The sequence below is a fragment of the Primulina eburnea genome, unplaced genomic scaffold (assembly GCF_022965805.1).
Source record: "Primulina eburnea isolate SZY01 unplaced genomic scaffold, ASM2296580v1 ctg559_ERROPOS146420, whole genome shotgun sequence".
Lineage (NCBI taxonomy): Eukaryota > Viridiplantae > Streptophyta > Magnoliopsida > Lamiales > Gesneriaceae > Primulina > Primulina eburnea.
This window is the reverse complement of record NW_027331347.1, coordinates 88,607-114,065: the sequence shown is the minus strand read 5'-3', so window position 1 is coordinate 114,065 and position 25,459 is coordinate 88,607. Positions and strand designations below refer to the sequence as shown.

The following is a 25,459-nucleotide window of genomic DNA, read 5'->3' as shown; positions in this document are numbered from 1 at the left end:
AGGAGTTCTAGGACAAGAAAAGTTGTGACCAATGCCTTTGCTTTGACAAAAAATTGAAAAATTTTCATTTTGAAATTCCGTTCCGTGGTCACTACGGATTTGTTTGATCAAAAGATTTTTCTCATTTTCAACCTTTTTGACAAAAATTTTGAAATGATCAAAGGCATCATTTTTGTGGGCTAAAAACAATGTCCAAGTAAAACGTGAAAAATCATCTACAATGACAAAAGCATAAGATTTTCCTCCTAGACTAGTTGTCCTCGAGGGACCACATAAATCTAGGTGAAGTAATTCAAGGGGCATAGAAGTGGATACAAAATTTTTATTTTTAAAAGATTCCTTTGTGTGTTTACCAAGTTGACAAGCATCACAAAAAGAATCTAATTTTAAATTCAGCTTTGGCATTCCGGAAACTAGGTCAAGTTTTAAAAGTTTTTCTATGGTGCTCATCCCAACATGACCAAGTCGTCTATGCCAAAGAATGTTGTCATCAACATTTAATGTTACAAGGCTTTTTATTTTTGAAAAAGATGAAATCTTTAAATCGACCTTGTAAACATTTTCACTTCTATAACCTTTGAAACTAATGGTTTTGTCAGTTGTGAGTGATACAGTGCAATCGTGTGGTGTGAATTTGACTTCATAACCCCTATCGCACAATTGACTAATGCTTAGGAGGTTATGTTTAAGCCCTTTCACAAGAAGTACATCATCAATAATAGTAGAGTTAGATATACCTATTGAGCCGATGCCTTCTATGATCCCTTTGCTGTTGTCTCCGAAGGTCACCGATCCCTTTTCTTTTGGTCGAATGGATTGTAGCAGCTTCTTTTCTCCCGTCATGTGTCGAGAGCATCCACTGTCAAGATACCAAGTGCTCGATGACTTGTCTCCCCTTTGTCCCTACAAGGTTGAGATACAGTTTGATAGTTGGTACCCGTTTCTTTGGGTCCTTTGGGGTTAGTAGTTGGGGATTTGGGGATCCATTTCCAATAACTATTCTTGTTGTGTTGGTGTCTAAGTTTCTTGCATTTAGGTCTTATGTGGCCTATCTTACAACAGTAAGTGCATGTTGGTGGTGTTCTTGGTTTTGCCTTTGCGATAAGACTAGCGAAGTTGACTGATTTCTTTTCATATCCTAGACCTCCTTTGTCGAAGTTACACCTTTGCATGCTCAAGAGGTTTTCTAGTTTACCGCTACTCACATTGAACTTGTCGAAGGCTTTCTCTAATTCTCTTAGGTTTGTCTTGAGCTTAGTGTTGTCATGCATCCTAGCTTCTAGTTCAGTTTTAAGTTGCTTATTCTCATTTCTAAGTGACTTAGCCTTATTGTACATACTAGTGTAAGCGGAGAGTAATTCATCGTAAGAGGGTACCTCGTCGTCATCCGAGTCGGTCAGATGATCTTCCTTCGCCATGAAGCATAGGGTAGACTCCTCTTCGTTGTCGCTGTCGCTCCACGTGGCTAGAAGGGCCTTTTTCTTGTCTTTGCCGGCCTTCTTCTTGGAGGGACACTCGTTTGCATAGTGACCCTTTTGTTGACAGTTGTAGCAGGTCACTTCCTTCTCAAACTTTTTGTCTTTCTTGTTGAAGTTGGAACTCCGCATGAATCTTTTGAACTTTCTAGTGAGGAGTGCCATTTCTTCATCGTCGCTATCTTCAAGTTGACTGGTCAAGGCGATCCCTTTCGCCTTTACTTTATCGTCATCTTTCTTTGTCTCCTTCCGGGTAGATACTTCAAGTTCATGGGTCTTTAGGGTCCCATGAAGTTGATCAAGGTCGTAGGATGCCGCATCTCCCTTGTTGGATTCAATGATAGCCGTGCGCTTTGCATCCCATTCCGCCGGTAATGCTCGAAGGGCTCTCCTCCACACTTGTTTAGTTGGGTAGTTCTCACCAAGTTGGGCAAGCTCATTGATGATTTGGGTGAGCCGCCGGAACATGGTGTCGATATCCTCCTTGGGTTCCATCTCAAAGGTCTCGTACTTGAGTTGGAGAAGGTCTATCTTCGTTTCTTTGACTTGATTGGTTCCCTCGTGGCAAATCTCCAATTTGTCCCAAATCTCTTTGGCGGAGGTACAAGCCGAGATTCGGTTGTATTCATTCATATCTAGAGAACAATGAAGAATATTCATAGCTTTAGCATTTTGAGAGATAAGTTTCATATCGTCCTTGGTGAAGTCATCCATTCCCTTAGGAATTTCCTTATTATCCACCGTTTTCATGGGGATATAGGGACCTTTCACCGTTATTTTCCAAAGGTCGTAATCGACGGATTGGATGTATAGAGATATTCTATTTTTCCAATATCCGTAATTAGTACCATTGAAAAGAGGGGGACGATTTGTGGATTGTCCTTGGGCATACTCGCTTGCTAGATTGGCCATTTTAAAAGATTTTGAAAAACCTTGCTCTGATACCACTTGAAGAACCTAAAGGGGGGGTGAATAGGTTCTTTTAGGCCCTTTAGCGTTTTTAAAACGAGTTTGCAAAAATTGCAAGCGGAAGACTTGAGGGACAATCACAAATAAAAAATGAATGCGTAAAGTAAGTGCGTAAAATAAATGCGTAGTAAAGTAAATGCGTAAAGTAAAGAGGGATAGAGATGTTTATGGAAGTTCGACGAAGAATCGTCTACGTCTCCCCTTCTCGATGAGGATCGAGGTATCACTATATCGACTTGGCTTTAGGAGCTCCAAGCTAGCTTTTACAACCACGCCTCGATGCGTCTACTTGGCCTTGAGGGCTCCAAGGATAGCCACGAACTTTACAACCCACTCGAGAGTATTACTTTCACTCTTTTTCTACAACTCTTTTGATATTACAACTCTTTTAATCAACGCACACAAGAGATAGTAGAAAGCTTTGTAAGAGACAAGAGAGAGTGGAGTGGGATGTTTGAAAATACATCCTCAAAGGCCTATTTATACTAGTCTTGGACGCCAAGGTTCGGATCTTCTGTTTATGCTTCGGAACGTCCGATGTGATTGAAATCAATTTGCGTAATTCTGGGATGACTTCGGATCGTCCGTTCTTGACTTCGTAGGGTCCGAACATGTGCTTCGGATGGACCGATCAAACTTCGTATCTTCCGAACAGTTCTTTCAGACAGTGTGTGAACAGCTTCGGAAGGTCCGAACTCAAGTTCGTACCGTCCGAACATTCCCGCGTTTCCAGAGATTTGAAATCTTCAACACTTCGTAGCGTCCGATCATGTCCTTCGTAGCGTCCGAAATCTTACTCAATCAATCAGTCAGATCAATTTGTCTCCGCATTCAAGTGATTTGATTGCTTGTGTTCGGAACGTCCGATCACGTCTTCGGACCGTCCGAACTGGCTCCTCGCAGCTTCCGAACAGCTTCCACTTTGCTTCTGATCGGCACCGTTTCGGAACGTCCGAACCAACTTCGGATCTTCCGAACTTAACTTTGTTCTTAGTTTCCTGCATGCCTCAATATAAAACATTAGTACATTTTTAAGCCAAGTTTTGGTATCATCAAAACAAAAACTTTGGGATATGTTACAGCATTAAAAACATTAATCTCATCTTCGAGATTTGTATGCGTTTAAGGCGTAACACAAGGCAGCAGTCGAATATCCCGCTTATCCACTCTTCAAGAACGGCTTTGACAAATGCCGTAAACAATTTGAAGAGGTCGGACTCCTACCTAAGGATAGGAAAGACTTTCTTGACTTTGTATGAGTAATAACATCCCTTCCCAAGGATTTGGAAGAGGAGAGTGCGGACCCCACACAGAGAGAACAGCCAGGGTCTAGCCCGGTAGACTTAGAATAGGATTGTAAATTTTTTTCCTTCATTTTTCTTGGAATCCTTGCATTCGGGCTTTTATCAATTAAATATTCTTCATTTTAAATGTCTTTCTTCCATATATAAATTAATATCGCTTGCAATATAACCGGCCTTAGAAATAATTAGATTATTCTTACTCATAAAATTCTTTCGAATGTTGAATCTCTGAATTTTTCTAAGTGTTATAAAATAGTCGGTACTTTCAATATGTAATCGAGATGTTGAGCCCTGAGCCAGGTACAGACCCCTACACTTAGTAAATGATCGAGGTATGGAGCCTTGAGCCAGGGTACGGAGCCCTGGGCCGGGGAGCGGATCCCGGGACTTGGAGTGGTCGAGGTGTGGAGCCTCGAGCCAGGGTACGAAGCACTGGGCTTAACAAGATAACCAGGGTAGGAGCCCTAGGCCGGGGAGCCAATCCCGAGACTTGGAGTGGTCGAGGTGAGGAGCTCTGAGCCGGGGTATGGAGCTCTGGGCTTAACAATATAACCAGGGTACAGAGCCCTGGGCTAGGGAGCCGATCCTGGGAGTTGGAGCGGTCAAGGTGTGGAGCCCCGAGCCATGGTACGGAGCCCTGGGCTTAACAAGATAACCAGGGTACGAAGCCTTGGGCCGAGGAACGGATCTCGGGACATGAAGTGATCGAGGTGCAGAGCCCTGAGCCAGAGTACAGAGCCCTGAGCTTAACAAGATAACCAGGGTAAGAAGCCCTGGACTGGGGAGCCGATCTCGGGACTTGGATTTGTCGAGGTGCGGAGCCCCGAGCCAGGGTGCGGAGCCTCGAGCCAGGGTGCAGAGCTCTGAGCTTAACAAGATAACCATGGTACGGAGCCCTGGGCAGAGGAGCGGATCTCGGGACTTGAAGTGGTCGAGGTGCGGAGCCCCGAGCCAGGGTACAGAGCTCTGGGCTTGACAAGATAACCAGGGTACAGAGCCCTGGGCCGGGGAGCGGATCTCGGGACTTGGAGTGGTCGAGGTGCAAAGCCCCGACCCAGGTTACGGAGCCCTGGGCTTAACAAGATAACCAGGGTACAGAACCTTGGGCTGGGGAGCCGATTCCGGGACTTGGAGTGGTCGATGTGCGGAGCCCCAACCTAGGGTACGGAGCCCTGGGCTTAACAAGATAATTAGGGTACGGAGCCCTGGGCTGGGGAGTCGATCTCGGGACTTGGAGTGGTCGATGTGCGGAGCCCCGAGCCAGGTACTGATCCTTGGGCTTAATAAATAACCAGGGTACGGAGTCTTGGGCCGGGGTACCTCCCTGGTTTAGATATAATATTAATGCACTTTTTGAGAAGAAAAGAACTTCATTATATCTTAAAACAATAATTACATCTTTTTAAGCGTAAAACTTTTTCAAATGAAAAACATTCGAGGGTCTCTTGAGAGAGCGTCCTTGAGCATTCTCCAGATAAAAAGCTCCCGAGTTATCTTGAAAGGTCCTTCCCACTGAGCTTCCAATTTACCAACATCTCCAGCTGGATTGAATTTTTTCATCACTAGCTCTCCTATGTTAAAGTCTCGGATTCGGAATCGCTTGTTATATGATTTCATAATCCGTCCTCTATAAGCTTCCATTCGAATCATAGCCCGCCCTCTCTTCTCCTCCACCATAGCTAATTCCATCGCTTGGCTTTGATCATTATTATCCAGGAAAGATTCGACCCGGGTAGAATATTGCCCGATCTCAACAGGAATAACTGCTTCAGAGCCATACACTAGGTTGAAAGGAATTTCTTGAGTAGGTGCTCGAGGAGTAGTCTTGTATGCCCAAAGAACACTAGGCAGCTCCTCCACCCAGCCTTTTCCTTTGTCCTGTAGCCTAGTTTTCAAGGCTTGCACAATAATTCTGTTTACAACCTCTGTTTGACCATTTGCTTGAGGATAAGCAACATAAGTGAAAGACTGAGTAATCTTCATTTCTTGGCTCCCTGATGTGATCTTCTTCCCTTGAAAATGCCTTCCATTGTATGAAATTAGCCTTCGGGGAATCCCGAATGGGCATACAATATATTTTTATAGAAACTTTAACACTTCTTCCTCGGTAATCTTAGCCAGGGGCTCGGCTTCTATTCACTTAGAAATATAGTCAACTGCTACCGAGAGAAATTTCTTTTGAGCTCGGGCAACTTAAAATGGACCGACAATGTTCATCCTTCACTAATCGAAAGGGCAAGATGCCCAGATGAGCTTCATAGGAGTAGCCGGGCTGTGTTAAAAATTAGTATGATTTTGACAACCATCACACGCTTGGACCACTAGAGCAGAGTCTTGGCTTATACTCGCCCACCAAAATCCAGAAATCATTGCCTTCCGGGCCAATGTTGTTGTGACACCCTAAAAACAAAGGTGCATAAATGCATTTTTATTAGTATAAATTTTATTATTTTCACTTTTAAAATTTTATCACATTATTTTTCGGTACAAATTTTATTTGTCCAAAGTATCTAGAAATACATTAAATTACATCACAATACACTTAAAAATTCATCAAGCACTATAAAGTCTCATTCCAAAATCAAATACCCAAAATATAATAAAATATTATAATTAAACTCAACATATATGTTAAGTAAATTACAATAATTATTAAGTTCAATATAAGATAATTAAGTTCAATAATTAGATACACGAATATAATAATATTAAGTTTGGATCAACGTGAGATTTTTTTATATTTAATAAATAAATAAATAAATAAAAATAAAAAAATAATAATAAAGATAAACATGAGTCTCGGCTATATATATATTGAATACCATCTTCACAAATCCTCAAATCCACATATACAGCCGAGAGAGAAAAGAAAGAGAAAGGAAGAGGGAAGAGGAAAGGAAAAGAAAAGAAGGAAGAAAGGAAGAGGGAAGAGGAAAGGAAAAATCCATACTTCTTTCAGAAAAATCCTAATAAATCACCAACTATTCACCTCATATCATAAAACAATATAGCGCCGGAGGTGGCGTAAGATGATCGACTGAAAACAAGGAAATCCAACAAAGACATTCCGTAAAACGGCAAGGGTACCTCGTATTCAAGCTAGGTACTTTTCGCTCATTTATCTTATAGCTACACACCAAACTAGAGGTCGGCTTGAATAACAAAGTTGTACCTCTTGTTGCATAGATGAGGTACATCCTGTCCGTCATCCCAAAATATTGTCGGAACTAACATTTTCGGAATGCCGGAGTACCTTAGTTAACCATACGACGATATTTAAATCTAGTATCGATCGGTTAGGAATTTGACAAAACTTTCAACCAAAGAATTCAAGATCTTCAAAAGTTACATATGCTGGAAAAAAACGGGCCACGCGTGGCCGCCGGAACGCCAGCCACGCGCCGGCAACATCGGCGCGTGTAGCGCACGCGCCGCCGGATCGGCGAATTTCCGGCGGCCGAACCGTTCTGGAGGTTATTTCCGACTTTTTGGCCAACTTTCGTAATGTTTGGATATACCTTCTAATTAATATGAATTTTTGAAACTTAATTAAAATCAACCGGATTAAATTTTGAACAAAAAATAATCTGGAAATGATCAGCTAGTTACTTAAAAACTCTAACATGTAAATATCATTCATAATATATTTTTAGGACTTGCTCCAGGAACTCGGACTATTAATCAAGCCTAAACTGTAAGTTACCAGGTGAGGAAATTACTATTCATTCTTCTATTAAAGCCTTTGGAATTTGGCCTGGAAATTTCAATAACATTTATTTAATGTTCAAATATCATCCACTGTTCATTTCAATTACTGATATATTTTCTTGCATATTTATGAATGGATTGATATATCATGAATGAATGAATGGAGTCATGGACAACGGATTTCGGTCCGGAAATTGAGTCCACTGGACAACGTGGCTTCGGCCCGGAAAATGAGTCCAATGAACAACGGGTCAAAAGTCCCGGGTATATGGTTCATCTGAACAACGCGCACCGAATATTTCGGTCCGGAGAATGGTTCACCCGGCTCGTAAAAGTGCTCAATTAGAGCCACCAATGTTAATTTATGGAATTTTCATTTATCTATTTTTTTTCATTGCATATCATTCATAATATCTAAATTTTTATTCCTATTATTTCATGTATAATTATGATGAAGTGTTATTTAAAAGCCATATACTGATTTAAACTCACTAAGTTCTCAAAGACTTAACCCTCTGTTTCTTTTCGTCTATTGTAATTTCTAGACACAGGAACCCCCGAATTGGAACAAGAGGAAAATAACTGAAGCTGAAATAAGAGCATTTGAATGTTGAGATGATCTGTTTATAAATGAATGTTAAACTACCGCTGTAATATAATTGTACATATGAATGTTAGACTTCCGCTGTAAAATAATTGTATATATTTGAAATAAGAATGTAAATATTTGTAGATAATCCTTAAATTATTATAGAAAATATTCAAATTTTTATCTACAATATCTTAATAATAATAATAATGGTAAAAATAAAAATAGAAGTTCAATAAAGAAAGATTGAAGGTAAATGTGGCACCTAGTAAGGGAATAATTATGAATTCCTAAACCGGGCGCCACAGTTGTTCCTCCAAGATGCTCTCCACAACATCCTTCATGTATTTTCCGGAGAATATAATCCACCTCTCCCCTAGAAAATCACTTCAACAAAGGTCCTATTTTTTCTCCCGGGGGGCTATTACCACCACTACCACTCCACATCTAGAGAGGCTAGACGCCCCGTCGACAAATACTCTCCAAATCTCATCCTTATCAAGCTGAATCATCTCAGACTACAAATCCGGCAGGGCCTGCGCTTTGATGGCAGCTCGGGGCCTGTACTCAATATCATATTCTTCCAACTCCACCTTCCACTTTATCATTCTCCTGTACACTTCTGAATGAGTCATGATCCTCCCGAGAGGACAGTTAGTGAGCACAATAATTTGGTGCGATAGAAAATAAGGCCTCAGTTTCCAGGCAATCATAACCAAGACCAGAGCTATCTTCTCCGCTTCTCAGTATCGGAGCTCAGGTCCTCTGAGAGCAAGGCTGATATAATAAACATGATTTTAATCAGAGCCTTTTTCCCTTATAAGCACTGAACTAAAATCATACTCAGTGCTAGATAAATATACAAACATTTTCTCCCCTAGCTCTGGCTTCACTAAGACCAGAAGTTCTGCCAAGTGACTCTTAAGATCTTTGAAGGCCTGCTCGCACTTCTCATCCCACCCAAATTGTTGTGCCTTCCGAAGGACATGGAAGAATGGATAAATCCGATGTGCGGACCGAGATATGAACACAGGGAAAGTGAAGCAATTCTACTAGTTAGCTATTGAACTTCTCAGATAGATCGAAGGGATGGCATGTCTAGCAATGATTTGAATTTCTCCGGATTCACCTTGATCCCCCGGTCGGTAACCACAAAACCCAAAAATTTACCACTCTTCACACCAAATATACATTTGGTTGGATTGAGCTTGATCCCATAATGCATGAGAGTGGAAAAAGTCTCCACCAAATCAGAAATGAAACAAGAAACCTCTCTAGACTTGCCCAAGATATCATCAACATACACATCCATATTTCTCCCCAATTGCTTATCAAATACTATGTTCATCATACGCTGATATGTAGCCCCAACATTCTTCAACCCAAAAGGCATGACAATACAACAGAATGTGCCCCCCGAGGTAACGAAGGTGGCTTTCTCTTGATCACTCTTGGCCATGGGAATTTGATGATACCACTGGTAAGCATCCATAAAACTAAGTAATTCAAACCCAGAGGTGGAATCCACCAACTGATCAATCCGGGGCAAGGGATAAAGGTCTTTGGGGAAAGCCTTGTTGAGATCTCTAAAATCCACACACATCCTTCACTTCCCGGCAGCCTTTGGTACCAACACCATATTTGAAAGCCAGGTAGAAAATTGTATTTCTCGAATGTGGCCATTACGTAAAAAATATCCAACCTTTATATCAATTACTTTGTTCTTCTCTGGACCAAAGTGTCTCTTCTTCTGCTTGATAGATTGAAATCCCGGGAGGATGTTCAGATGATGCTCAGCTATCAGGGGTGAGATCCCGATCAATTCCTGTTGGGACCAGGCAAAAATATTTACATTAGATTTTCAAAAGTTTATTAAACTGACCCGGGTGGATAAGTTAAGCTCTCAAGCCACCCGGATCTCCTTACCTGGTCCAATCTCCACCACTTCTTGCTCTTCCTCCGCCACAAAGTGTACCTTCCCCTTATTGGTTACTCTCTCCACCTCCTCGCCTCTACATACTCTCTTCTCTTCCCTTCTCGTCTTCTTCTTATCCACCCGGACTTCTTCCACATAACACTTCCGAGAGGAGGGATGGTCTCCCTGGACTTCTCCTACTTGATTTCCCACCGGAAACTTTATCTTCTGATGATATGTGGATGCTACGGCCCTCAGTTCATTCATGGCCGCCCTCTCCAGAATAATATTATATGATAATGGGGCATCCACAATAGTGAAAGTGGTCATGACAATATTCTTTAATTCTCGGGTGCCCAAAGTTAAGGGCAAGATAATCTCTCTTTCCGGGTAGACAGCATGGCCGGCAAAGCCAAAAAGTGCAGTTTCTACTGTATCCAACTGATATCCTTGCAAATCCATCTGGATGAAGGCTTCTTTGAAAATAACATTTACAGAACTGCCCAAATCAACAAAAACCCTCATGATGTCATAATTTGCTACCCGGGCTTGGAATACTAGGGCGTCATAATGGGGAGGACTGACACCCTTGAAATTATCCGGACCAAAACTGATAACCGCCTCACTCCTCCTCACTCCTTCAACCTCCATACATTCTCTCCTACTCCTTGATTTCCGAGCCCGATTGAGACACCATCGGTAGAACCTCCAGAGATCATTTTTATTATCCCCAAGGCAAGGGGTGAGGATTTATTCCTCTCGGGCTCTTGATTTCTCTTCCCACCAGAGGCATCTCTTGAGCTCTTCCGGGCACTGGGTCCTGGCTACTGAGTTGTCCAAGGTGGCAATCTCGACATCTTATTTGGTGGATTATATCCCGGGATAACAGGCTGGACATAATCTCTCTTCAGCGTCCGATAGTCTTCTGTATTATGGTAACCCACTTTGTGAAGGGTGCAATATCTCTTCTTCTCGGGCCTCGCAGGCTGCGGAGTGCGATTCAGATCTTGCGATATTTCTGCACTGTATTCTTGTACGTCTCGGTCCCGGGCAATCTTTAAAGGCACGTGATGAGAAAAATGCCCGAGATTACCCTTCCTCTGCCATCTCTCGTCGGGTCAGGAAACTCAGTCACCCCTCTCTCTCTTCAAAGCCTACCTCTTCTGCTTCTGAGCTTCTTCCATATTAATGTACTTCTCCGCACAGGCCAAAAGATCCTCAAAATCCCCGGGCGTCTTCTTTGTCAATGATCGAAAAAATTCCCCATCCCGTAGCCCCTGAGTGAATGTAGTAGTTTTGGTTTCGGGGGCACATGAGGAGTGATAAGTGCATTTTATGCACTTAAATTATTCCTATATTTCATATAGATTGTTAGTCTTTTTAGGGCAGAATTACGCGCGTTTGTTGTTTTTGGGGTGATTGCAGGAATCTAGGTGCGGATACAACATGTGCGTGAAAACGAGCTAAAATGGCGCCTAGGAGAAGAAGTGTGAGCAATACTCCGAAGGGTGGAATGTTGAAAGATCCGCGCACATGCGCGACATATTCCCGCGCACATGCGCACAACTGGCAGAGAGAGCGGCGCATATGCGCCCCAAAATCCGCGCATATGCGCGACCCATACAGAGAGTTCAGCGCAGATGCGCCACTCAAGGCGAGCATGTGCGCGAGAAAGAACAGATGACAACCCGAGAGCGACGCGCATATGCGCCACTTATGGCGCGCATATGCGCGCAAGAAGACCAGCACCCGAAGCACCCGCGCATATGCGCGAGTTTGTGCCGTGCATATGCGCACGACGCGATTTCCAGAAATAAAAAGGGTTCGGCGTTGATTCAAAAAGGGGTCGGAAATATTTTTACGACAGCCGTCACACTACTCGAAAGAAAGGCGAAAAAGTGAGAGCGCACGGAGCACGGGACGCGAAGAACGGAGATAGAAGACGTTGAATCCGGACACGGAGAAGCTCTTCCATCCCTCGCCTACACGTTCTTAATTCGGTTTCTTACTTTTATGTTTTTAATGATTACAAACAGGTTTTGTGGTGATTTAAACTCGAGCATGAACTAATTTTATTTTCTAGAGATTGATGTAGTCGTGGTTGAACCTATGTGAACGACGATTTGAATTTTCATTGAATTATTTCATCGTGTTTATGTGTGATTTCTTGTTCTTAATGCTTTTGAATTACTGGCCATAATTCGATTGATTACATAATTGAAATCTAACACTCGACAGAGGGGATCGAAATTAGGACAGAAGAAATCACATCGTTAGAAATTTATAACGTTCACAAGACGTATAACTCTGACGAATCCATAAAAGAACCTTGTTTACATTTATTACGTGTTACGTGATTTTGAATAGACATATTAAAATCAGTAATAGGTAGTACATTTCTATTTATCACTCGACAGAGGGAATAGAAAATATTGAGAGTTCTTGGTTAATACACATGGTGCAATTTAATTGAATGTTGATCAATGTTAATTTAGCATAGGGGAGACTTGACGAAATCATATCTCTAGACTTATTTTCTCAGTGAATTGTCTGCTGCGTGCTAGAATTACAGTAATTGCTATTTTATTTGAATTGATTACAAGCCAACCATTCGATTTGTCTAAATAAAGTTGAGCTGTGTCAATTATGGTAATTAATATACAACTTTGAATAATTACTCCTCGTGGGATCGATATCTGTACTCATACAGTACTAAAACTTGACACCGTATACTTGCGGTAGTGAAAACACGCAACAAGTTTTTGGCGCCGTTGCCGGGGAGTAAACTATTTAATTGCATATTGATATCATTACTAAGTAGTATTGATTTTAATTTAGACTTCATTTTATTTTGTTTTCTTTACTTTGTTAATCTATAGTCTTTTTGTTTTGCAATGCATGCGAAAATATCAAAATCCCGACTTGCTAATTTTTGATCCGGAGATCGAAAGAACTGCCAGGAGATTAAGGAAAGCAAAGAGAGACGAAGTTAAAGCAATGGCTGAAAACAGAGACAACTAGAATGAGCTCCCTAGAGAGGTGCCAATCCGAGAACATTTCCGCCCTATCATCAACGCCCACTACTCTGGAATAGCTCGTGGAACTATTGCTGCTAATAATTTCGAGCTAAAGCCCGCACTCATCAACATGGTTCAACAGAACCAATTTGGAGGAGCAGCCACCGCAGATCCCCATCTTCACCTCAGAACTTTTCTATAGATCACGGATACGGTAAAAATGAATGGTGTTTCTGACAAACTTATTCGATTGCGTCTGTTTCCGTTTTCTCTTAGGGATCACGCAAGAAGTTGGCTACAATCTCTACCGCTGGGAAGTGTTACTACTTGGGCGGATTTGGTTACGAAGTTCTTGTCAAAATATTTTCCTCCTGCTAAATCTGCTCAGCTGAAAATAGATATCACCAACTTCAGGCAGAGAGAATTTGAGGTATTATATGAGGCGTGGGAGCGATACAAAGAGTTACTCAGGAAGTGTCCGAATCATGGATATGGAGATTGGGTACAAATCGAGCTATTTTACAATGGTTTGGATGGGCCGACTAGAGGGAATGTGGATGCTGCCGCTGGAGGTACTGTTTTTTCTAAAACACCTGATGAGGCCTATGAATTGCTTGAACAGATAACCATCAACAGTTATCAGTGGCCAAGTGAAAGATCTGGATCAAAGAAACCTGCTGGAGTGTATGCTGTAGACCCGATCACATCACTTACTGCACAGGTTTCGGCATTGACCGCACAGATTGCAGCGATGAACAAGCCATGCCAATCTACGTCTGAGGTAGCATTGGTGATTGCTGAGGAAGAGCTAGTTATGGAGGAAGCTCAGTACATCAACAACCGTGGCTTTGGAGGCTATAGAGGTAATCCTCCCCCTAATACTTATCATCCAAGTTTGAGGAATCACGAGAATTTCTCTTATGCGAACAACAAGAACGTGTTGAATCCTCCACCAGGGTTCAATACACAGAAAGGGGAAGGAAAGCCATCTTTTGAAGATCTAGTTGGCACATTTGTGACTGAGTCTGGGAAGAGAATGGCGAGAACTGAGTCTCGTCTTGATAACATGGAGACACACATGGGTAATATGGGTGCCACGATGAAATCCTTGGAAACACAGATTGGGCAACTAGCCAATGATTTAAAGGATCAGAATCGAGGACAGTTTCCCAGTAATACCGAGGTGAATCCTAGGGAACAGTGCAAAGCTGTCACACTGAGGAGTGGCAAAGAAATTGGGATCCCAGAGCCTACTGAAGAAAGTGTAGAGATCACAGTTGAGGAAGATGAGGAGAAGAGTGCAAGTGTTAGAGAAGAGGAGCCTGAGAAAGTACTTAAACAGCAGCCTTTACCGAAGGTGAATCTTCGATATCCACAGAGGTTCAAGAAGAAAGGACTAGATGATCAGTTTGCGAAGTTCCTGGAAATTTTCAAGAAAATACACATCAACATCCCATTTGCCGATGCATTGGAGCAAATACCCAATTATGCTAAGTTCATCAAGGATGTGATGTCCAAAAAGAGGAAGCTTCAAGAGTTTGAAACTGTAAAGCTGACCGAAGAGTGTAGTGCAATACTCCAAAGGAAACTACCCCAGAAACTCAAAGATCCAGGGAGTTTTACTATTCCTTGTGTTATTGGTGGTTCTAGAGTAAATAGAGCTTTATGTGATTTAGGTGCTAGTATAAATCTAATGCCTTTTTCTATTTACAGGACTTTGGAGCTTGGCGAGGTGAAACCTAGCACTATCACTTTGCAGCTGGCGGACAGATCACTTACCTATCCACGAGGGATAGTAGAAGATGTACTGGTAAAGGTAGACAAATTCATATTTCCTGCTGATTTTGTCATCTTAGATATGGAGGAAGATCAGGAGACGCCACTTATCTTTAGAAGGCCATTCCTAGCTACCGGAAAAGCCTTGATTGATGTGCACAAGGGCGAGCTCACTTTGAGAGTAGGTGGAGATGAAGTCGTGTTCAACATCTACAACACCATCAAAGGACCAAATGAGGTAAGTACTTGTAAGAGTATTGATATAATTGATTCATGTGTATCTCATGTTGGTGCAGGAAAGTTGACAAAAGACTCTTTGGAGAGATGCTTGTTGGAATCAGCCTCTACACTGGATGAAGATGATTGGGATGTGCAAGAGGAGTTACATGCTCTCAATGAACTACCTAAGGAAAAGAGTGATGCCCAACTTGAAGAGTTACTTGAGGATGCAAGTAAAGAGGCACCAAAAGCATCTCCTGTATTGAAGGATTTACCGAGTCACTTGTGCTATACTTTCCTAGACGAGGGTTCGTCACATCCGGTAATTATATCTTCTGCTCTTACTAGTGATGAGAAAGATAGGTTGTTGAGGGTGTTGAGAGAATTTAAATCTGCTTTGGGATGGACAATTGCTGATATAAAGGGAATTAGCCCTACTATTTGTATGCATAAAATCTTGATGCAGGAGTCCTATTCCCCCTATGTTGATCATCAGAGGAGGCTGAATCCAGCCATGAAAGAAGTTGTGAGGGCTGAGGTATTAAAATTGCTAAATGCTGGTGTTATTTATGCTATATCTGACAGTTCTTGGGTTTCACTAGTACAAGTAGTGCCTAAAAAGGGAGGCTTAACTGTAGTTAGAAATGAGAATAATGAATTGATTTCAACTCGTCCAGTGACTGGTTGGCGAGTGTGTATAGACTACAGGAAATTGAATGATGCGACTAGGAAAGATCACTTCCCCCTTCCGTTTATTGACCAGATGCTTGATAGAGTAGGTGGTTATCATTATTATTGCTTTCTAGATGGTTATTCAGGTTACAATCAGATTGTTATAGCACCGGAGGATCAAGAGAAGACTACCTTCACTTGTCCCTACGGTACATTTGCCTTAAGGAGAATGCCATTTGGACTTTGCAATGCACCTGCTACGTTTCAGAGGTGTATGATGGCTATATTTTCTGACATGGTTGAGGAGATAATGGAGGTTTTCATGGATGATATATCTGTCTTTGGTTCATCCTTTGATCACTGTTTGCAGAATTTGACCCTTGTTTTGCAGAGATGTCAGGAGAAGAATTTAGTGTTGAATTGGGAGAAATGTCACTTCATGGTGCAAGAAGGTATTGTGCTTGGGCACAAAATTTCAGCGAGAGGAATGGAAGTGGACAGAGCCAAAAATGTGGCAATTGAAAATCTCCCGCCACCAAAGAATGTGAAAGGGATCAGAAGTTTCTTGGGACATGCCGGGTTCTATCGTCGTTTTATTAAAGATTTCTCTAAAATTACTAGACCTTTATGTAATCTGTTAGAGAAAGATTCTACATTTATTTTTGACGATGATTGTTTGCAGGCGTTTAACAAGATCAAGACAGCGCTGACTTCCGCACCTATCATGATAGTACCTGACTGGAAGAAGCCCTTTGAACTCATATGCGATGCGAGCGACTATGCTGTAGGAGCAGTATTGGGACAAAAGCGAGACAAGATGTTCAAGACTATCTACTATGCTAGTCGTACACTTAACGCAGCCCAACAAAACTATACAACCACTGAGAAAGAGATGCTAGCAGTGGTGTTTGCATTCGACAAATTCAGAACATATCTCATTGGCACAAAGGTAACGGTTTTTACTGACCATGCAGCTCTTCGTTACCTGTTTTCCAAAAAGGATGCAAAGCCCAGGTGGATACGATGAATACTCCTACTTCAAGAATTTGACTTTGAGGTCAAAGACAAGAAAGGTTGTGAGAACCAGGTGGCTGATCACCTGTCACGACTAGAGCTGGAAGAAAGAACTGAAGGTGGAGCTATCAACGAGTCGTTCCCTGATGAACAACTTTTCAAGGTAAGTGTTACACATCCGTGGTTTGCAGATATAGCTAATTTCCTTGCTGCAGGAGAATCACCTTCAGATTTAACGTATCATCAAAAGAAGAAATTTCTTCATGATGCCAAGTTTTATCTGTGGGACGATCCTTTCTTGTTCAAGAGATGCGCTGATCAGATAATCAGACGATGTGTAGCAGAGGAAGAAGCGGGTATGATTCTAGAGCAGTGTCATTCCTCACCCTACGGTGGACACTTTGGAGCATCTAGAACATCAGCTAAGGTGTTACAGTCAGGTTTTTATTGGCCTAATTTATTTAAAGACAGTTATACTTTAGTCAAGTCATGTGATAAATGCCAAAGAGTTGGCAATATTTCTAGACGACATGAATTACCACTAACAAATATTTTGGAAGTGGAACTCTTTGATGTCTGGGGTATTGACTTTATGGGGCCCTTCCCATCTTCTTTTGGTCAATCTTACATTTTACTTGCTGTCGATTATGTGTCAAAATGGGTGGAAGCAATCGCCACCAGTACTAATGATGCTCGAGTTGTTGTTAAGTTTGTCCACAGGAACATCTTCACAAGATTCGGAACGCCTAGAGCCATTATCAGTGATGAAGGTACGCATTTCTGTAACAAAATTTTTAACTCACTGTTGGCCAAATATGATGTGAAGCACAGGGTGACACTGGCATACCACCCGCAAGCCAATGGGCAAGCAGAGATATCCAACCGGGAGATCAAACAAATCTTAGAAAAGACAGTGAAGACAAACCGGAAGGATTGGGCGATCAAGCTAGATGATGCATTATGGGCGTACAGGACTGCATACAAGACACCTATCGGGATGTCTCCTTATAGGTTGGCCTTTGGAAAAGCTTGTCATCTCTCTGTGGAACTGGAGCACAAAGCATATTGGGCTGTGAAAAAGCTAAATTTTGATAAGGGAGCATCGGACGAACAATGACTGCTGCAGCTAAATGAGATGGATGAGTTTAGGAATGATGCATACGAAAATGCCAAGATATACAAGGAAAATACCAAGAGATGGCATGACAAGCAGATTCTTCGACGACTTTTCGAACCGGGGCAACAGGTGTTACTATTCAATTCTCGACTGAGGCTGTTTCCTGGTAAGTTAAAATCACGATGGTCTGGACCGTTCACAGTGGAAGCAGTGTACCCACATGGGGCAATTGAGCTAAAATGAAAAAATGGTGAGACATTCAAAGTCAATGGTCAGAGGGTCAAGCATTACTTTGGAAATGAAGTGAGGCACATGGACAACATCCCACTGGGAGAACCAAAGTAGACTGAAGCAAGTCAGGCTGATGACGTTAAACCAAGCGCTGTGTGGGAGGCAACCCACATTTATTTATTTTTGCATTCAATTTATTTAATTTTTATTTTGATTCATTCGCTTATTAATTTTAAATTTCTCGATTCAAGTATTAATTTGCATTTTGTTATTCTTTTGCAGGTATTTTATTAGAAAAAAAATGCGAAGGACAGTTTGCCACGCGCACATGCGCAACGAATTTCCGCGCACATGCGCATCATTGGCCGAGGGCTCAGCGCATATGCGCCATTCCGAGCGCGCACATGCGCTAAATTTCCAGTAGCTTTGGCGCATATGCGCCACTCCTGGCGCGCATATGCGCCATATTTCCAGAAAGTTCGGCGCATATGCGCCAATCCGGGCACGCATATGCGCCAACTTCCAGCATGCCAGCCAGTAGCTTGCGCGCATATGCGCCGCTTCAAGGCGCGCATATGCGCGCGTCTCAGTATTTAAAAAAAAAGAGGACATCGCGATTTCACAGCTAAACATCACTCCCCTTTTCAGAAACCCTCACCACCGCCTCCTCTCCGAAAATCCTCACGCCGTCGCCTCCATCAGAAACCGACCGCCGCTGCCAATCGCCGCCGTGAAATTCCGGCACACTCCCAATTCTAGTTCCGGTCATCTTCTTGTTCAAGTAAGGGTTCTCTCTTCAGATTTTATTAAAATTTTCAGATTTCATAGAAATTGGTTCAAGTAATTTGGGGGAACTCTTTATATCGTGAAGTGGGTACGTCGAATTGGTATACATTCTCTGTGATTGGGTTGTACGTTGAATTGCTTATTGGCTTATTGGTGTGGTGAAATTATATTGTTCGAGTTTGGGAAGTCCGATTGTCTTCGATTTTGATATATTGTGGGTTGAGTTTGGTGTTGATTGTGAGATTTGGATTATTGAATTGAAATGGCACCGAAGAAAAAATCAAAGAAAGGCGCCTCCTCTTCCGCAAGTTATGATTCGCACCGTTTTTGGAGTGAGGAAGCCCAACAGGTGCATGAGAGTTCGATGACTCGGTCGATTATCCCAGAGAGGGGATTTAATTTATCGACACTACGTGGTTTTATTGAGCGAGAATTGGAAAGAAGACAGTGGGTTGCATTTGCTCAACCACCTCCAGACGCGGTGATTTCTGTCGTCAGAGAGTTCTATGCCAATCTGCGGATACGGCATGATGACTCAAAGGTACTTGTGAGAGGAAAATTGGTATCATTTGATTCTCAGACGATAAATACGATATATCAGATGCCGAGCCTTGAAGAGGACGAGTACAGTGCATTCTTAGACGATGGGGTCGATTATTCAGAGGTAATCCGGACTGTGTGTCAGGCAGGCGCCGTATGGAAGATGAGCGCGAGTGGTCTAATCTCACTGAAGAAATCCGAGATGACTCCTAATGCAAGTGCGTGGACGTCATTCGTGTTGGCTCGAGTTCTCCCATCCTCACATTACCACGACGTAACCAAAGACAAGGTCGCGCTTGTCTTTGCGATTTTGATGGGAAAATATGTGAACTTGGGAAGATTAATATATGGCTCGATCATGAGAGCCGGCACAGGATTAGCCACGGTCGCCCTCCCGTGCCCTCACATTGTTACCGACCTATGCAGACATGCCGGAGTTGCTTGGTCGCCCGATGAGCAAGTGCTCAAACCGAAGGCTCCCATCGTTGCGCCTTATCTGCCTCCCGTTGATTCAGATGACGAGGACCTGCCACAGGCACCGCTTCAACCACTGCCACCACCACCTGAGGGAGCCCGATAGCGCAGGGGAGACACATTGAGACGACTAGAGCTTGAGATGCAGGATCAGAGGAGATTACTAGTTGAGCAGCGCCAGGTGCTGGATTCGCTTCAGTACCGCACGGACTATGCCATGGGGTATATGATGGACTTCACGTCCGTTCTTGCTCAGCGGTTCCCACCTTTAGGTCCAGATGATCCCATGTTTCCCCAGCCACCTGCTTGGCCGCCACAGTATCCACCACCACCCCCACCACAGTATCCAGGACCTCCTCCAGAGTACCCACCCCAGCACATGGATGATGACGACGATAACGGCGAGCACTGACGCTCGCCGTGTGAGGTATGTATGTCCCATTTCTTTCTTGTTTATACATTGAGGACAATGCATATTTTAAGTTTGGGGGGGGGGGGGTGATTTGATTATTTGATCTGAGAGTTGATTTGTTGCTTTGATGTTATTTGCTTTGTTATTTTTTTATGTTTATTTAATTTGAAAAAAAAATTAATTCAGTCGTTATTTTTATTTTCGTAGTCGTGAATTGTTTTTTTTAGAGTTGTGGAATTTAGGTGATAACCAAACAATGATGAGAGTTGACCCGAAATTCATGCTATTCCTTGATTACGAATCCAAATGCATGCAATCTTTACTTAACTGTTTACACATTGACTCACGATTGCTATGATTGTTGATACACACGATGTCGAGAGAGTGTTCATGTGGTTGTGATTTGAAATGAATGAATGGACTCCAAAACCTGGATGTTGATTACTTGTTGTTGAATTGCATGTTCACTAACACAAAAATGATTCAGGCAGTCTTTGATGTATGTTGGGCCTGTTTTCCTTGAATAATTTGTCGATTGTTAGCCCTTTGAGCTTAAATGAGAATGAGATGTGATTTGTTCTGTTTGAATACCCGAAAACATGATCTGTCTGTGTTTGTTGATTGGTTAATTGAAAGTAGTCTAGAACTTGGCTTGGCACTCTTCGAGGCGAGATACGGGTATTGTGTGACTTAGGGATGATTTAGGCTATTTTTGGAACGTTTGAGCCTTTCGAGCCTACCCATAACATCATATTATGCCCTAGTGTCCCATGTTTGAGCTTAATGAAAATCGAATGGAGTGTGCCAAGGCACACAAAAGCCCCCATTCGTATCAATTCTAAACTCCTACGTCAACTACCAACTTTTGAGCATATACACTAGTGCCTACCGAAAACTGAGAGAAAACGAACATGTGTATCACTACAAAAGTTCTTCTCCCTTGTGTGCATATAAGAATATCTTGAAAAGGTGAAAAAAAAAAATTGGAGAAGTTGAATAAAGAGGAAAAGAGTATGACATGTGATGTAAAAAGAGGACAAAATGATGAAACTGTTGTGGCAAGGCAAGTGGAAGTGAAACAAAAGGAAGGAGACGCGTATTGAAAAATGAATTTGTTTGTTTTCTCTCACTTTTGACTCCCTACCTTCATTTGAAGCCATTAGCCATAGCCTAACGTTATAAGCTTAAAAGACCTATTAACCGAGTCACGCGTACCCAATATACTAGTGGAGAAGAGTTGTCAAAGTTAAGCTTATGGACACTTGAAAAATGCCGTCGATAGACACAGAATTTGTTTTGTACATGTGTGCATCTCATGATTTTGGATTTATTTGGTTAATTGTTGTCTTCATAATACCACTTTGTTTAGCCAAATGTTACCTTATAAGTCCTGTTGATTTGTGAAGGTAAATGTGTGCTTCAATGATTTTGCTAATTACATATGTGTCAAGGAGTCCAGAATTTTATGAGATGAACAGCTATGAACTTATCTTGGCAGTTGGAGTGGGTAAACGAGAATAGCAGAACACACACGCACGTGAACTTTGAGTAATTTGGCATGTGTTTGATTTAATATCATGGAAATTGTAATCTCTGAGGCCAGAGGTTATCCTTTTATTTCACAATTCTTGTTCATTTAGTTTAGTTTAGTCTAGTTAATGTTTTATTTATTTTTAGCTTTCTTTTTGCTCGGGACTAGCAAAAGTTTAAGTTTGGGGGGATTTGATAAGTGCATTTTATGCACTTAAATTATTCCTATATTTTTAATATAGATTGTTAGTCTTTTTTGGGCAGAATTACGCGCATTTGTTGTTTTTGGTGTGATTGCAGGAATCTAGGTGCGGATACAACATGTGCGTGAAAACGAGCTAAAATGGCGCCTAGGAGAAGAAGTGTGAGCAATACTCCGAAGGGTGGAATGTTGAAAGATCCGCGCACATGCGCGACATATTCCCGCGCACATGCGCACAACTGGCAGAGAGAGCGGCGCATATGCGCCCCAAAATCCGCGCATATGCGCGACCCATACAGAGAGTTCAGCGCATATGTGCCACTCAAGGCGAGCATGTGCGCGAGAAAGAACAGATGACAACCCGAGAGCGACGCGCATATGCGCCGCTTATGGCGCGCATATACGCGCAAGAAGACCAGCACCCGAAGCACCCGCGCATATGCGCGAGTTTGTGCCGCGCATATGCGCGCGGCGCGATTTCCAGAAATAAAAAGGGTTCGGCGTTGATTCAAAAAGGGGTCGGAAATATTTTTACGACAGCCGTCACACTACTCGAAAGAAAGGAGAAAAAGTGAGAGCGCGCGGAGCACGGGACGCGAAGAACGGAGATAGAAGACGTTGAATCCGGACACGGAGAAGCTCTTCCATCCCTCGCCTACACGTTCTTAATTCGGTTTCTTACTTTTATGTTTTTAATGATTACAAACAGGTTTTGTGGTGATTTAAACTCGAGCATGAACTAATTTTATTTTCTAGAGATTGATGTAGTCGTGGTTGAACCTATGTGAACGACGATTTGAATTTTCATTGAATTATTTCATCGTGTTTATGTGTGATTTCTTGTTCTTAATGCTTTTGAATTACTGGCCATAATTCGATTGATTACATAATTGAAATCTAACACTCGACGGAGGGGATCGAAATTAGGACAGAAGAAATCACATCGTTAGAAATTTATAACGTGCACAAGACGTATAACTCTGACGAATCCATAAAATAACCTTGTTTACATTTATTACGTGTTACGTGATTTTGAATAGACATATTAAAATCAGTAATAGGTAGTACATTTCTATTTATCACTCGACAGAGGGAATAGAAAATATTGAGAGTTCTTGGTTAATACACATGGTGCAATTTAATTGAATGTTGATCAATGTTAATTTAGCATAGGGGAGACTTGACGAAATCATATCTCTAGACTTATTTTCTCAGTGAATTGTCTGCTGCATGCTAGAATTACAGTAATTGCTATTTTATTTGAAATGATTACAAGCCAACCATTCGATTTGTCTAAATAAAGTTGAGCTGTGTCAATTATGGTAATTAATATACAACTTTGAATAATTACTCCTCGTGGGATCGATATCTGTACTCATACAGTACTAAAACTTGACACCGTATACTTGCGGTAGTGAAAACACGCAACAAGGAGACATCCAAAACAACTAGATTGAATCTTTGGATGTAAGCCCTCAAAATATCTTTCAGGATCTGCTTTACTTCAAAAAGACTGAAAACAATTCTCTTATACTTCTTATTGCTGCTAAAATGATGTAAAAATAACTTTTGAAAATCTTCGAAAGATTGTATGCTCTGAGGAGATAATCCTTCGAACCATCTTTGGGCCAAGTCCACCAAAGTAGTTAGGAACACCTTACACTTAATTCGATCCCCATAGCAAAGCAGCATGACCATGTTCTCAAACCGGGCTAAATGTTCCTAAGGGTCAGCACTGCCATCATAGTCCCTGATTTTTGCATATTTAAAATGCCCGGTAGCATCAACAAATGTGCATCATTTAGCGATTACCCGAAAATGATTCCGACTCTCCATTTCTCCCTCCAAAATTCTCATCTTCTGTCTCAATTCCTCCAACTCCTCAGCCACAGTAAGAGACTAAGAACCGGCGCTAGACTCCCTCTCCTCCGTCCTCACTTCCTCCTCTCTCACCTCCTGCTTTCGCTCGTGCTCTCCTTCAGGTTGGGTAGCATGATGAGAAGGGGCCCTACTTGCTACGGCTTTTCCCACTACATTGGATATAATTCGAGCCAAATACTTCGGGGACAAAGTAATAATAGGTGGAGGTCCTGCGGACGAAGGACCACCTTGTCTGGAGATAAGTGCATCATCTCCAGGAACACGGGAAGTATCTCGATCTGTCCTTCTTGTAGGAGCCATGTCTTCATCTTGAGCTCAATTTCCCACAGATGAAATGATCTGGACGAATTGGGTGAGTTGGATCGGGACAATTCGCCGGATCTGATAAGACTTCTATGAAGGAAAAATGAGCAAGGGAGAATATATCTGTGATAAAGAGATATCTCTGTAATATGGCTTCAGCTGTAACCTGCAAACAAAGAAATTAACTCGTGAATGGGCGCCGGAGAGGTGTCCGGCGTGGCCACTCCGATGCTTAAGTCAGCAGGTGTAGGTGAAGGATAAATTGGCTGTATATGTGAATGAATATACGTTAAACGCTCCAAAATCCCTTATCTCTAAAATGAAACACATACCTGTTATTTATAGAAGGAAATATCATGATTACCTTGTTTTTAGTGTCCACCTGCTATTTAGGGTTTTATGGTTGCGCATACCCTGCATCTAACAAGTTGTTCTGACACGCCAACCCATGTGGTTCTGACAGTAATGATGGTCAAACATAAGGTGCTCCATACCGCTGCACTCGAGTGAAGTGTTGATTCTGAGGTAGCCCGGGTAGAAAGCCTCCTGGGAACTTGTATGAGAACCCGGGCTACTGGTAGCCTGAGGAGAAAATGTCTCGAGCATCCATCTGCCCGACTTCTGAAGAATCCATCTTGCATATTGATGTTGGATCTCGGTTTTCTACGTGTCCAAACACAGCGAAATTTTTAAAATTTTTATTTTGACAATCAAAATATATGTTTGAGCATTCGTATGATTTTATAAATTAAACATACATAGGATGTTTAAAACTTTTATACCTTTGGTGAATTAAATCACTTGGCTCCAACTAATCCGGTATAGGTGGATCTAGCTCTTGATGAATTCCTACGAACGATCTTCATAATCATTTCTTTATTCTTCTAATCAGGTCCACGACTAGAAGAGTTGATCCTCTTCCAAATTGCACTAGAAAATTTTGAAGAAGTTTTAACGTTGGAGATCAAAGTATGAGAGATGGCTCAAACTTTTCTCCCAAGAGAAGTGGCCAAAATTTGGAGAGGAGGAGGAGAAAGAATTTTGAAAATTCCAATGTGTTATGGAGGCTAGGGTTAAGTCTCTTACTTAAATAGAACCTCCATGACCTAATTACCATAATATAATAATTGGGCCTATATAATTAACATTAATGAGCTTTATTAATTAATTGGACTAGTTCAACTAGTTTAATTAATTAATCAAAGTCCATTAAAACTTTAGTTATTTAGTATGTTGGACTTGTACTATTACAAGCCCATTAAACACACTTCTCACTATATTTAATTTAATATTTAATAAACTCAACTTTTGAGTTTAATAAATTA

General features: G+C 41.8%; 3 protein-coding genes across 3 annotated transcripts; 1 reads left to right on the top strand and 2 right to left on the bottom strand.

Annotated features, from left to right (window-relative positions):
- Window positions 1–5,167: 5,167 nt before the first annotated feature.
- On the bottom strand, window positions 5,168–5,731 carry LOC140821387 (uncharacterized). The gene has a single exon (XM_073181861.1). It carries the CDS (start codon window positions 5,729–5,731, stop codon window positions 5,168–5,170), a length of 564 nt encoding a protein of 187 aa, XP_073037962.1.
- Window positions 5,732–9,838: 4,107 nt separating this feature from the next.
- LOC140821386 (uncharacterized) lies at window positions 9,839–10,611 on the bottom strand. The gene is made up of 2 exons (XM_073181860.1): window positions 9,972–10,611; window positions 9,839–9,870 (listed from the first exon to the last, which is right to left on the bottom strand). The coding sequence occupies exons 1-2, from the start codon at window positions 10,609–10,611 to the stop codon at window positions 9,839–9,841; spliced, it is 672 nt and encodes a 223-aa protein (XP_073037961.1).
- A 2,586-nt stretch (window positions 10,612–13,197) lies between these two features.
- LOC140821385 (uncharacterized) lies at window positions 13,198–17,775 on the top strand. The gene is made up of 8 exons (XM_073181859.1): window positions 13,198–14,540; window positions 14,691–14,995; window positions 15,050–15,294; window positions 15,439–15,510; window positions 16,015–16,086; window positions 16,327–16,548; window positions 16,732–17,085; window positions 17,485–17,775. The coding sequence occupies exons 1-8, from the start codon at window positions 13,198–13,200 to the stop codon at window positions 17,773–17,775; spliced, it is 2,904 nt and encodes a 967-aa protein (XP_073037960.1).
- Window positions 17,776–25,459: the final 7,684 nt, after the last annotated feature.